Source organism: Apteryx mantelli, chromosome 3, assembly GCF_036417845.1.
Source record: "Apteryx mantelli isolate bAptMan1 chromosome 3, bAptMan1.hap1, whole genome shotgun sequence".
NCBI classification, from domain to species: domain Eukaryota; kingdom Metazoa; phylum Chordata; class Aves; order Apterygiformes; family Apterygidae; genus Apteryx; species Apteryx mantelli.
In genome coordinates this window covers 35,746,308-35,758,652 of record NC_089980.1, presented here as the reverse complement: position 1 = coordinate 35,758,652, position 12,345 = coordinate 35,746,308, and the positions used below count along the sequence as shown (strand labels likewise).

Sequence of the window (12,345 nt, the reverse complement as noted above, 5' to 3'; positions counted from 1 at the left end):
AACTATGTTTTAATATGCTCACAGGAAAATGGAAATTTTCAATGCAATTATACATTATGTGAAACTGTGGCATACAGCTTAAGTTTCTGTTTAAAGGAGCAGTAATATCACAAAAGAGAGGATTTTCAAGTACCATGCACAGTAAATTGTTGATATACCAATCTAAGTTAAGTAGGAGAAGGCAGAGATGATGCATTAGTGCCTGGTTTTTACCCTGCAACTTCTGCAGGTCTCTTCATAAAAAGTGACAGCAATATATAAATGATTAGATCTACAACATTTGGTAGAGACAAAAGTAGTCTGTATAATACTGTTTTTAAGAAAGGGGAATCAAAATTGGCCAAGTTTCTTTATTTCATATTTCACATCTTCACTCAATACTGTTACTGAGTGTTTGAAAAATTGTCCTGTACACCATGAATATACAAAATTTACCTGAAGCATTAAATCTGTAAAAATACAAACAATCCAGTCAGACCAAGTGTAACTGAAGACACAGCAGACAATAAAGGGATTGCTTTTCTGGGCTGAAGATGAAGTCCGAAAGTAAGACTTAACTAAAAGAATCACAGACTATTAAAGAAACAGAACTATGTAAATTAAGATATTACTACTTTGTCAGAAGATAGGAGAGATAAAGGTAATGGATTTTATTTTATTTTTTTAACTCAATAAACATCATGTCACTTTTTAGAGACACCTTGGCGGTCTAATTACATACAACTAGAAAACTCACTGCCTTCAGGCACCCTCATATCAAGTGCAAATCTGCGGTTATAGAATATATTTATAAAATATACTATATGCAAACATCTTTACAGAGCTTTAAATCAAGCCAAAAAGTAAATATACTTGACGGTACAACAGAAAAAAAAATTAAGAGATTCAAAATTTGGGTAGTGTGATTGTGGCTCTTTAAAGCCAGAGGAAACCAGTTTGTCTGCAACAAAAAGGAGAGGGGATTTGCACCTTAAAAGTTGACTGTTAACAAAAATGAAGAAAATATCCTCTGTGCTTCTACAAATTAACACAAAATGAGCTTTCATCTGACATTTTATGCATTGTCATTACCTTAAAATATCTTCTAAAGCACAATGTCAACCCCTTAATACCAACCAATCACATAATTGAAAGTGAAAGGGTTTCCTGGCTAAATTCAAATTATAAGCTACATAATTCTAAGGAGTGCAATGCTCTGGAGAAAGCTTTAAATTAATTTCATTTACTCATAAAGCTAGTGTTAGGCTTTTAGTAAGAAAAAAAAATAACTGGAAGCAAGAAAGCTGCAAGAGTACAAATGACAAAATCATTTCAGATACACCGAGTGTAAGAGTGAATTACCCACTGATGCAGACAGATACATCCATTTGCTACATTATTTGCTTCCTTACTTCATTCCATTGCATGTACACACAGCTTAAGTATTAAAATGCAGAATAATAAATAAAACGGCTCAGATTACTAGCAAAGGGCAAAACACAATCCATAATTGTGCTCTATCTAGTTTCTGTTTCAGCAGTCTTTTTCTCTTGTAGTTTGTAAGAAAAATCATAGTCAGACTTCCAAAAAGAGTCATTCTTTTGTATCAGAAACTCAAGTTCATTTGCCCAGGTTTATAACCCAAGAGGTTTCTGTGAAGGAAGCACAGTGCAAATTATATGACTAATAAAACTCGCTTACATAGAAAGAAATTTACTTGGTTATTGTTAACTGGTATCTTTATGAAATACATTGTAAAACAAAGATTAAATAAAAGGACCGGGTTTGTTTTATTTTCTCAGACCTTTTTCTAATCCCTCCTTTGGAAAGCTTACTGAGTTACAAAAAATCTTAATAAAGTTCCAGTCTTCAGCAGATGATTATTATAAATGCTGCCAGTCAATGCCAACTAGAGTTTGATTTGCTTCTTGTGCATGTCCAATTTCCTCTGTGATACTGTGCTGCTGCCAGAGTTTTTGAATCTTTTTAAATCGCTCTTTGCACAGGTGTAAGGGATTCCCACGTCTGAAAAGGAGATAACACTTATCAGAAATGATAAAACACGGCAACCAGTACACACAGTCCAAAGCTACACAAAATACTTAGATAACCCTTTAACACTGTTCTCTTCTTGTGCCAAATCAACAAACAACGTTTTAATTAGTACATTTTTGGGGTGCCGCCTGGTGTTTCCCCTCCCTTACTGCTCAGGGGTCCCCTACAGCCTTTGGGAGGCTCATGTGCGGTTCACCAAAGTCTGAATATAGGACTTCAGAAATCCTTCCATGCTGAACCAACTTATACTGTACGCTTTTGACAAATTTCAAACTAGTAAGTATTTACAATATCAAAGTCCTCAGACTATTCTCTCGCAGAAAACAAAGACAGAAATTCAGATACAGAACAACCACGTTAAATAAAATCATCTCACAGTATCTTCACTTGATATTAAATTAAAACAGACAATGATACAAATAAATACACTCGATACAAACATGATTTTCTGCAGTATTTTCTATGAAAATTCACAGATGACAAAAATATTTAAGGTTTCACACTTCAGAACAACTCTTTATAACCAGGAAGAGATCTTCCATTACATGTTTTTAACATAAAAATACATATTAGCATTAAAATGTTTGAAGATATTAGACAACAGCAATATCAAAATATTGCTTATATCACTTAAAGTAACATATAGCATTTATTTTACTAGCTTTTAAGACTGTCTTTAATATATATTTATACTTCAAATATTTACCTGAGTCCCTGGTCTGTCTCTCCATAGTCATCAAGATAAGGAGGAGGATAAAAGCAGCCCTTTGTTTTTCCAGCTAAAAATAGCACCTGACATTCTCGCACTCTAGACAGACACACAGAGAATGTTTTAGCTATTGATTTTAAGTGAATAGTTTCTCATGCTTTCATGGATGCTGTTGTTCCATTTCAACTACCTTCACTCTGTATAATATGCACATACAGATTTTTAAGTGTACTTTTTTGAATTAAAGACCTTACTCTCTAATTAATACCAGTTAAAAACAATGCAGTTTCACACATCCTATATTATTTGCAATCTGTGTAAATTACCCCACACAACCACAAGAAAATACAATTTCACTTTTCACTTATCTTTGCCAAGGCAAAAGCATCATCTACCTCTCCTTGCATACATATAACAAGACCTATGAGAGAATTACTGCAACATTATGATCCGACACTTCTGAGATAGTTGTGGATTAAGTCTGCAGGAAGACAACTAAAATTCTCATGTTTTCAAAGAAAAAGCTATCAAGGAATTTACCTTCATTGTTTTGTAATACTTCAGTGGAAATAAATAGCACACATAGAAAACATACCCTCTTTAAAATGAGATTTGAATTTTCTGTGATATCTTCTCTTCAGAGAAACAAGGTCGAAATATACTGAAGTATAAAAACCAGAATGCATTTATCTTCCTCAAGCAACCCTCTTATTAACAAATCATTTACAAGTATAGCTTTCTTCATAAAAAGACCCCTACAATCACATTTATGGAATGAACCATTTCACGTCCACACACACTATCTACCTTAGCAATATAACTAGAGATATTCAGTTCCTTACCTAAGGAATATGCCCACTCCGGAACCACAAGTGTATGTATGTGCAGTACAGGCTCCAACATCTTCTCCTTCCAATTCAGTTTGACAACAGTAACTCTGAGAACATAGCATGGTCCCACACACAAGGCACAATGTTGGGGCTCTGCTTTTATCACCACCTGATTTTGGACACCTTTTGTTAAGCAAAAAAGAAATTCCATTGTATGTATACTCTCTAAACCGTAAGCAGATTCAAAAGCATTTTTGAAAATTTATACAGTCAGAGTTAGAGACCCCTGCAGTCTCTGTTTCACTGAAACACACAGAATTTTTTGCTAAAAGAGATGACAATCAATACGTGCCATTAACTCCATGAGTCTATAAACAGTCTTTGTGAGGGTTTTAGGCTAGGGGATTTTCCAGTTCATCAGAAGCAACAAAAGGCTTTAGGGGTCTTCATTATAATTGCATACAACTTACGAGAAATTAGATGCTTGATTAATGAGACAGCTGTAGTCACCCGGAAGGTCTATTAATTTGTTGGATTCTCTTGCATAGCTAGAATGAAACAATCAAATTAACTATTCAAAGTTCAACAAATAATACACACTGATTTCAAACTCATTCATATTTTCCTAAGTGTCATCCAAACAGCATCTGTGAATAATTAACACTTTAAATTTAAGCTTTGATATCTTTCATCATTTTCATCCAACAGCAATATAAGACTCCACAGCTGTAATAAACTAGATATAAAATTACTGTGATACACTGGGCCCTAAACGTTCATACATTAACCATGAATTAAAACACTTTGGTATTGATTATTTGCTAATATTTGTTATTTTCTAGTATTTATTAGTGAGCCTACTGGAAATATTCGGACCAGTGTAAATTCAAAGATAAAACTGTGAAGAAATTTTAGCCTGTACATACTAGTTGTCTGAATCATACAAGCCAAGAAGCCGATCTTTTTAAAAGGAGAGAATTGTTGTTGATAGGTAGAGTTGATATGTTCAAGCACTATTCACCTGGCAGGGCACGGAGGGGTGGGGGAAGCTTTTTAAATTTTCCTCTTCTCCGCTATCCACACAGTAAAATACTGGCAAATATGTTTGATAAAAATTACAAAAGGAATCCACAACATCTCTCAACTAGTGTACCCCAAGTTTGTCTTACATTATGTTGCATTTGTTATGAATTTTGGAGAATAAACACAGGCAGAAAGTCAGAACAACACGTCATACATATGCTTTTAGCAACACCTCATGACGAAATCACTACGTGTTTAATTTAGTATTTGTTCTGATCCCCTAGCTGGAAAACGTAAAGCAAAATGATATCCCTAATACCTAATGGAAGACAGTACAACTCTAGCTCAGGCAACTTTTATACTGAATAAAATATACACGTCATGAAAAGTACATATTTAATACCAAATACTTGTATTACTTAGAAATAATGATTCTGATGTCAAGTTAATTCTTTTGCAGATGCTATAGACTATAAATTTTAATAATCTTTACCTCTAGGAATAACATGAATTAGACTGTGAAATATAAATAGAGGTCTGTAATAGAAGCAACGTATTAGAACATGCTGGGTGGAAAAAAAAAAAATCACCAACAGTTAGAAAAAGTTAATCTCTGGAAGATGGTTAAGAATCAGCAAAAGGAACAGATGTACAAAAATCCTAACACACACAACAGGAAATCAATTATGCAATCAGATTATTCTAAATGTATAAGATATTCTGTAATAGTCTAGTATTTAACAGATGAAGTGATTCATTTTTATTTTTGTCACTCAGTCTTATGGCACGTACAATGTTGAAAGGCTGACTTTATGTATTTAACAAGATTAAAATGCAGCGGTAACTTTTTACAACAACACTGTGAACCTTATTTTTGTTTAAAATTATTTAGATAATGGATTACCACTACTTTCACCCAGCCCTCAAAGAAAAAAAAGAAAACCCCAAACTCTTCTCTAAGCCCACTATACATAAAATGCATTCTGAATTCAAACTAATTGTTTAGCAGAAACATGTTTGAAAAGCACATTTTATTCTCCCAGTAATTGACACAAAGTTGATTTCTCTGAAGAATGTGGATTCTTTAAAAATTTAATTTAAAAAAGTCCTTCAGTGCCTGATATTCTTAAACAAAGATTATATACCTCTTTCAGCAAAGACATACCTCCTTGAATCAGAAGGTACAAATCTATGATGAGAATTATAAGAAGAAATATTATGGCCTTTGATTACTGCAGATCACCCTAAATAAAACTGTAATGGTCCACTTTGACTTTAAAATCTAAGCAATATTTCACTTTCCTTACAGAATTCCAAAAGCTCTTCACTTATCTCCCTAAAGTGCCTTTGCCATTCAGTAAAATATAACTGATACTAGGTTTCTGTAAACATCTTTCAGAAAAAAGTATTCAGAGAAAACTGCAACATTAAAGTTTCCCCCTCTTCCCTGCTTAGAATTTCTCCACGTTTACCTGATAGCATGTCTCTTGCCTTCCAGGTATCTTTTTACTTCATTGTTACTACACCAACTGCAAGAAAGAAATGGGATTTTAGCTTCAACAGATAACACTTTCCCAAGACAAACATGTAAAAATTCTTAGGTACATCTACTCAATACTTAATTTATTTCAAAATATCTTTTCTCGGACACTTTTCAAAATTTATCATTCACTTCCATATACGCACTCCTGGAAAAATACCTGTAATATTATCTAGGGTAGATTAGTTTTACTTAAACTAAACATAAAAACCTGCCTTACCTTTCTATTAATGTGTTCATAATTTCACTATTTTCTTGAAAAAGGCAAGTGAGGTTGTTTGGCAAGGAAAGATAGCTACATAAATGTTCAAACTGGTTTGTTCCACTTACTGTAAATAAAGGAAAAAAAAGTATAGTTCTTATTTATACTATACTTGTACAATAAAGTATAACTCTTTCATTTATTAAACGACACTCTACAGTAAATGAAATGCAGCCCTAAATGGGACAACCATCCTTTCAATTCCCCTTTTTCTTTTTTTCTTGTATTTCTTTTAACTGTATTCCCCCCCACCCAAACTGTGTTATGAAAGAGTGCTGGTAAAGGCACCAGACTGCATGTGCTGGAGAACTGCAGGCAGTGGCAAACAAGTTGCTTCAAACTCCCCCTTGAAGCATTCTTCAAGCCTAGTCACAGAAGAAGCACAGCAGAGTTCAATGGCCTTTACAGCTCAGTATGTCTTTCTTTTAGTGTTGTCAATTAAATGGCTACTTCGCGCCCTTTGTAGCCCATAACAAACTCAGAGACACGATCAGTCAACTTCCATATTGCCTTATCCATGATGCCAGTCTACTGGTTTGATCCTGGGCCTCTGCTCCCACCTTCGAGGACAAGGAGTCCCAATGCCTCTTCTGTGGCACAGACTCTTTTGCTCCAGAATAATGGAGTGAAGAAAATTAAAAAGAAAGCTGCGCCCCCCCCCCACCTCCCTCCCCTGGTCAACAGTGACCCCTTCTTGCCACCCTCTCCCTAAAACCCTAGAGAAGAGCAATAGAGGGCAGCTGTGGGGTCAGTGGGTCTGGGGGAGAGCAAAGGGAAAGCAAGACCCCCCCATGCCACCTTGGCCTTACAGCCACAGTGAGGACATCCCCCAGGGAGGGGACCCGCAGGGCAAACCAAGCCCCTGGGGTTCGGGCATCACAACAGTGAAGCAAAGTCTTCCTCTTATGCTCCCGCAACCAACTCTCTAAAGCCCCACTGACCACTGATCATAAAGATACCCTATGACAAGGAAAAAAAGGACTGTTTTAATATCAGCTCAGCAAAGTGTCGTACTTGGTTTTAAAATGGGAAGTCTGAAGCAGTGTAAGTCTACTTATGTGATGTTTTAGTTACGATTAAAATCTCCACATTTACATTCAGGCACTGCATAAACCATATGTGGAGCACAGTAAAAGAAGTTACTAACACTTACTATTTACAGCAGAACGTAGCATTTGTGTATTTGGAGATTTTAAACATTAGCTCAATTCTGATTTCAAAGAAATCCATGCAAACAAAAGCAGGGCTCATTTCAAAACAGTAATCAACAGGAGATTTGATATAATCAAAATTTTACTTCTCTTAACAGAAAAACATCAATTTGTGTCTTAAGTAATCTAGGACAATAAAAACCTGTGTTTGGCCTTCACATCAAAAAACATTTCTTTTTAAAACAAACTTTTTTTGCCTTTTTTTTTTTTTTTAATTATGCAGGTGCAATTCTGCAGTGATAACAATTCAACATTCATTCAATTCAGCTTCCTCATAAAATAGACTTTAAACACAATTTATTTTGTCAATCTATCTTTGTGTCTTTTCAAAAGCTGAGTTAGCACAAATACCGATAAGCAGGCAGTACCTTCAACTTCTGAGGGTGCTGGGACTCCATTTAAGTAATGAAAAAACAAAGCAGAACATCTCAGGAAAGGCATGATTCCAGCTTTTAGATTCTTCCACAGGTGCCAGCCCGAGGAAATTTCTTTCAAGGCACTTAAAAAGTGATAATGAAAAACTTTGATTTTATCTAATGGTTTCAGCTTGAGAGCTATATGTAATGAATCTTCAATCATATTTCATACTGAACAGCTTAGCTGAAACAAGCATTAAGTGTTTACCTCAAAACTAAGAAAAACACTGAATTAGAGATTTATAAAAACATATCAAACTTTGACAATAAACTAAGGAAAATTTTTGCATAGACATTTTACATCCTAAAAAGTGCTCAGAACTCAGATACCACCAATTCCAGATTCATGCACATCTGCAAACTGACTGAAAAACACTGTTCCACTGTTGGGCTCAGAGGAAGTTATAGGATCAGTCACTAGAAAGGCTATCTAGAAGCAGTGGGTAAGGAACAAGACGCAGGAGTTAACAGAGTTAAAAATTTAAGCTTTGATGCCATTAGTATATAGAATTCTGTTTGCAGTTAGTGTCAAGTCCAGGAGGGAAAAATATATTATAAAATATTATCTGAACATTGTCATTTTACCTTCCTGTACACTGGCAAAGAAATTTATACAGTGTAAGCACAGCTACTTCTTCTTCACTGCTAGTGTTTTCTTGATCCATGCCATTCTCTTCTGAGGAGTAAAGGAATAATAAGTTACTTCTACAGTTTATACAGCAAGAATGTAATTTTTCCAGTTTTGAGAAAAAGGCCAAAACTAAGTGAGATATTCCATCAGAAAACTCAGGCTATGGTACAGCATACTGGAAAAAGCTATTCTGCTGCACATCTTATGTGGTGCATATATGCTACTATCAGCTCCAGTGAGGCACTGGTTTGCTTGCTTGGGGTCTTTTTGCTTTTGTCATGCTACAGTTTATCCAGTTCCTCTCGCCAGAAGATACACCAGTTCTCTTCATTAACTACAACCTGTTCATCATGCAAAGCATAAGCCAACTTTTTGCAGTAAATATTTACAGGTACATCTATATTAGCTAGAAAGCTAGGATTTGTGACTAGCTATGCCACAAAAACCCTCCAGTGCAAAAAATAATGACAGAGTGAACTTTCATGAATATAATTTAACAGTAGTTTCTGAGGACTGAAAGAAAGGAACACCAACAATTTTATTTTGCCAGTGTAAACTGCATATATTTACCAATAGCACCATAGAGTTTTCCAAGCACAGATTTGAGTAATCATTTCAATAAAAACTGAAAGAAAGTGTTAGAAAGTTACCTGTTGATGAGGTAAATAAAATTTGTATTATGTGCGCCATAGTGACAAGATGAAACAAGTGAAGATCTCCAGTGCCAAGACTAACCCCTGAAAAATCCTGACAATGTATGGCAGGGTAAGAGAGCACCAAGTTTACCTGTAAAAGAAAACAAGGAAGCAAGTGTATTCCTTTTCCTTTTGAATCTCCCCATTTTCTCTGTTAATGCTGCAGCTATGCCCTTTTAAGCAGGATACTAGATAGGGCTAATTCTGAAAGTAGCTAGCCAGCTACGATTTAACAGAATGATAGTTGTTCCCAACCCAGAGTTAAACAGAAAGTTTGCTATTAAACATTTGACAGAGTGCATATGGGATCAAAACAATATTAACATATATTATGGAAAACTTACCAACAAGTGAAACATATCAATATCAAGTATGCAAGGAAGATTTCCATTTTTTTCATTAGGCACCAGTGCTGAACATTTTAAAGAGAAAAAACAATCAATTAAATATTTATACATGAAAAGATTTTAATGTATTTCAGTTACAAAATGAGAGCCATTTCCTTGGCTAATATGCTTATAATACTTAATATAAAAATGTGAAATTTTTGGCCAGAAATGTGTGAATTTGAGAGCTGTTCAACATTACTGGAAAAGACTCTTGCCCTACTTGAGTATATTGTACTGAAATGAAGCAAAACTAAAATAATGTACAGCAAAGTAAGCACTGCCTTTCACTGCTCCAATAGTGTCTTTCTTTTATTGCTTATGTTTGCAGCAGAATAAAGACAAGACAAAAATGAAATCATTTTCCAAATTCTGACCCACAAAAAAGCTCCAGTCATGACTGACTAACTGTTGTTTGTTGTGCAGCCATTCAAAGGAAACTTTTGCAATTCTCTTTACTCCCTGAATTTGCCTCACGTACTTGGACTCAAAAATGCATCACTAGTAAGTTCAGAACTTCACACACTCTTCATAAATTCCAAGCACCTCCATTTAAATGCGAATATAAATAAAAAAATCTTGAAAATGTTACCATGTATTTAAAACATCCAAGAACAGTCACAAACATCCTTACTCCAAGCAATGAAATTTGATTTACAATAGAAGTTTTTCATTGGAAGCTATGAGAATAGTTTCACAATGTAGCTATATGCATTAAGCTGCCAAGTTTAAAAACACTGCTTTAGTAGTTACACAATCAGTCTTGGATTATCATAGATCATACCTTTGAAGGATAGAGAAGGTTGCAGACACATTACAGACCTCTGTAAATACCCCATTTTCTTCCAATACTATTTTAAACAATTTCCTCCCTTTTAAAGTTGCAAGATATTATTTTTCTTTCATGAAGGACCATGTTCCCTTCTCCTCTGCCCTACATACTTGTCTAAAAGCAGGAATACAAATGCCAGGAAGAATCAACAGATATCCTTCACAGCAAAATATCCATGCTTCTCTTGAAATTTATCTTGGAACTGCAGACTAAAAGAAATGATGTTTTTCCACATTGCAATGAAATATGTACAACTACACAGGTAAAAGTACCAGCTTTTGGTCTTTTAGTTTAAACTTCTATATCTTCCATACATCTATATGATCTTTGTGTTATGAGGACTGTAACAACTTTTCCATAATTACATTTCTATGTCTGTATCTTCAGAAAAAAATAGAATAAGGTAGCGAACTTACATGCTAAGAGAGTACAAAAGTGACCCTGTACTGCTGAAAGAGATGAAACTGTCCAATGAGCCGCCGCAAATCTTGTTAATGATGTAAGGCAGTCATCCTTTAAAAACAGAGACATGCCACAGTTAAATACGTCCTTCAACATGAAAAGGTCTTTTTCCCTTATGTCACTCTATTCACGCTCCTTTGTTGCACAGTTTATGGGAGCAGACAGAGTGTCTGTAATATGTGACAAAGATACTTATGCTTGTGCAAATATATAAGTTCCTTTTAGTCTTATTTTGATTGTTACCATGAGAAACCCTGGCCTTACTAAACCATGCATGTATTTGATTTTTAAATAGATTGATTAAAATCAGATACCGGTTGGCTAAATAGTGGGATTCAACAAAGAGAACTGCCAAATAAATACGGTTTAAAACAGACATCCTGCATTAAAGAAGTAGAATTCCTTCTTGTTGCACTGACTCAGAGAGTAACTGCTACCTGATCCTCACCTGTCGGCAAGGTAAGTGGCCAAATAAGGGTTTATCTTCATCAGCTAAAATTCGTTCTGGAGAAGACAAAAAAACAAAGACATTTCAGCGCTGTTAATTGAACTAAAGTCTGAAAACCAACATAAAGGAGCAAAATGAATACATTTTTACCTATTGTCTGTATTGTATAAGCACAGCTTCCCCAGCACATTATAGGTACACGTGGATCTTCTTCATTTGGATGAACCTTCAAACCCACTTTATATGTTGCTGTACCAAAAGTTGTCAACATTTCTTTAATGCTCTCAGAATAAGGATTCCTGAAGCAAAGAAAATATTACTAATTCATTATTTCTCTCGCTGTCAGACTAGTACTTTTAGAGACGAGCATGTGCCCCATACCTGAATGCTCCGATTTGTAAATTTTAAGTGAGAACTTCAGTATCTTACTTTGAATCTACTATTCAATAACCTCTTTTCTGTGCCAGATACTCTCACAATTATTATTTTTATTATTGGATTGGAACTGGTCCCATTTGTTAGCATTAAGAATATCCAGCCCACAAAGATAATATGGTTAAAACTAAAAGAATTGCATGTGATTGACAGCAAAAATTGTCATTAACTGGGATAGGTGTCCTGGGTTTTTGTGTGCAGTTGACACATCTGCCAGTACTACGCAATTAATTTTATTACTTTTATTACTTTTTATTCAAGTGAAGTAGGGGTAGACACAAACAGAAACATGCCATAACAACTGAAGTTACATATAATATAATCTCAATTTCACACTCTTTCTTAATGTACTTTTAGTGCTGAGCTATAACTGTGAATCCTTAATTCAGTTACAAATAAGAGGGGAAAAAGCTTAATCATGACATAGATGT

The 12,345-nt window shown here is 34.8% G+C and overlaps 1 protein-coding gene across 2 annotated transcripts in view; it reads right to left on the bottom strand.

Moving 5' to 3' along the window:
* Positions 1 to 628: 628 nt before the first annotated feature.
* Positions 629 to 12,345, bottom strand: part of UBR2 (ubiquitin protein ligase E3 component n-recognin 2) — a 58,560-nt gene continuing 46,843 nt past the window's right edge. For both annotated transcript variants that reach the window (XM_067293124.1, XM_067293123.1), the window contains exons 35-47: positions 11,630 to 11,778; positions 11,480 to 11,535; positions 10,986 to 11,082; positions 9,696 to 9,763; positions 9,307 to 9,442; positions 8,611 to 8,701; positions 7,978 to 8,108; positions 6,357 to 6,465; positions 6,069 to 6,125; positions 4,044 to 4,121; positions 3,586 to 3,756; positions 2,741 to 2,842; positions 629 to 2,004 (exon numbers count right to left, since the gene is read on the bottom strand). In XM_067293124.1, coding sequence (XP_067149225.1) covers positions 1,863 to 2,004; positions 2,741 to 2,842; positions 3,586 to 3,756; positions 4,044 to 4,121; positions 6,069 to 6,125; positions 6,357 to 6,465; positions 7,978 to 8,108; positions 8,611 to 8,701; positions 9,307 to 9,442; positions 9,696 to 9,763; positions 10,986 to 11,082; positions 11,480 to 11,535; positions 11,630 to 11,778 — 1,387 coding nt within the window. In that variant the 3' untranslated portion in view covers positions 629 to 1,862. The remainder of the gene's footprint in view (positions 2,005 to 2,740; positions 2,843 to 3,585; positions 3,757 to 4,043; positions 4,122 to 6,068; positions 6,126 to 6,356; positions 6,466 to 7,977; positions 8,109 to 8,610; positions 8,702 to 9,306; positions 9,443 to 9,695; positions 9,764 to 10,985; positions 11,083 to 11,479; positions 11,536 to 11,629; positions 11,779 to 12,345) is intronic.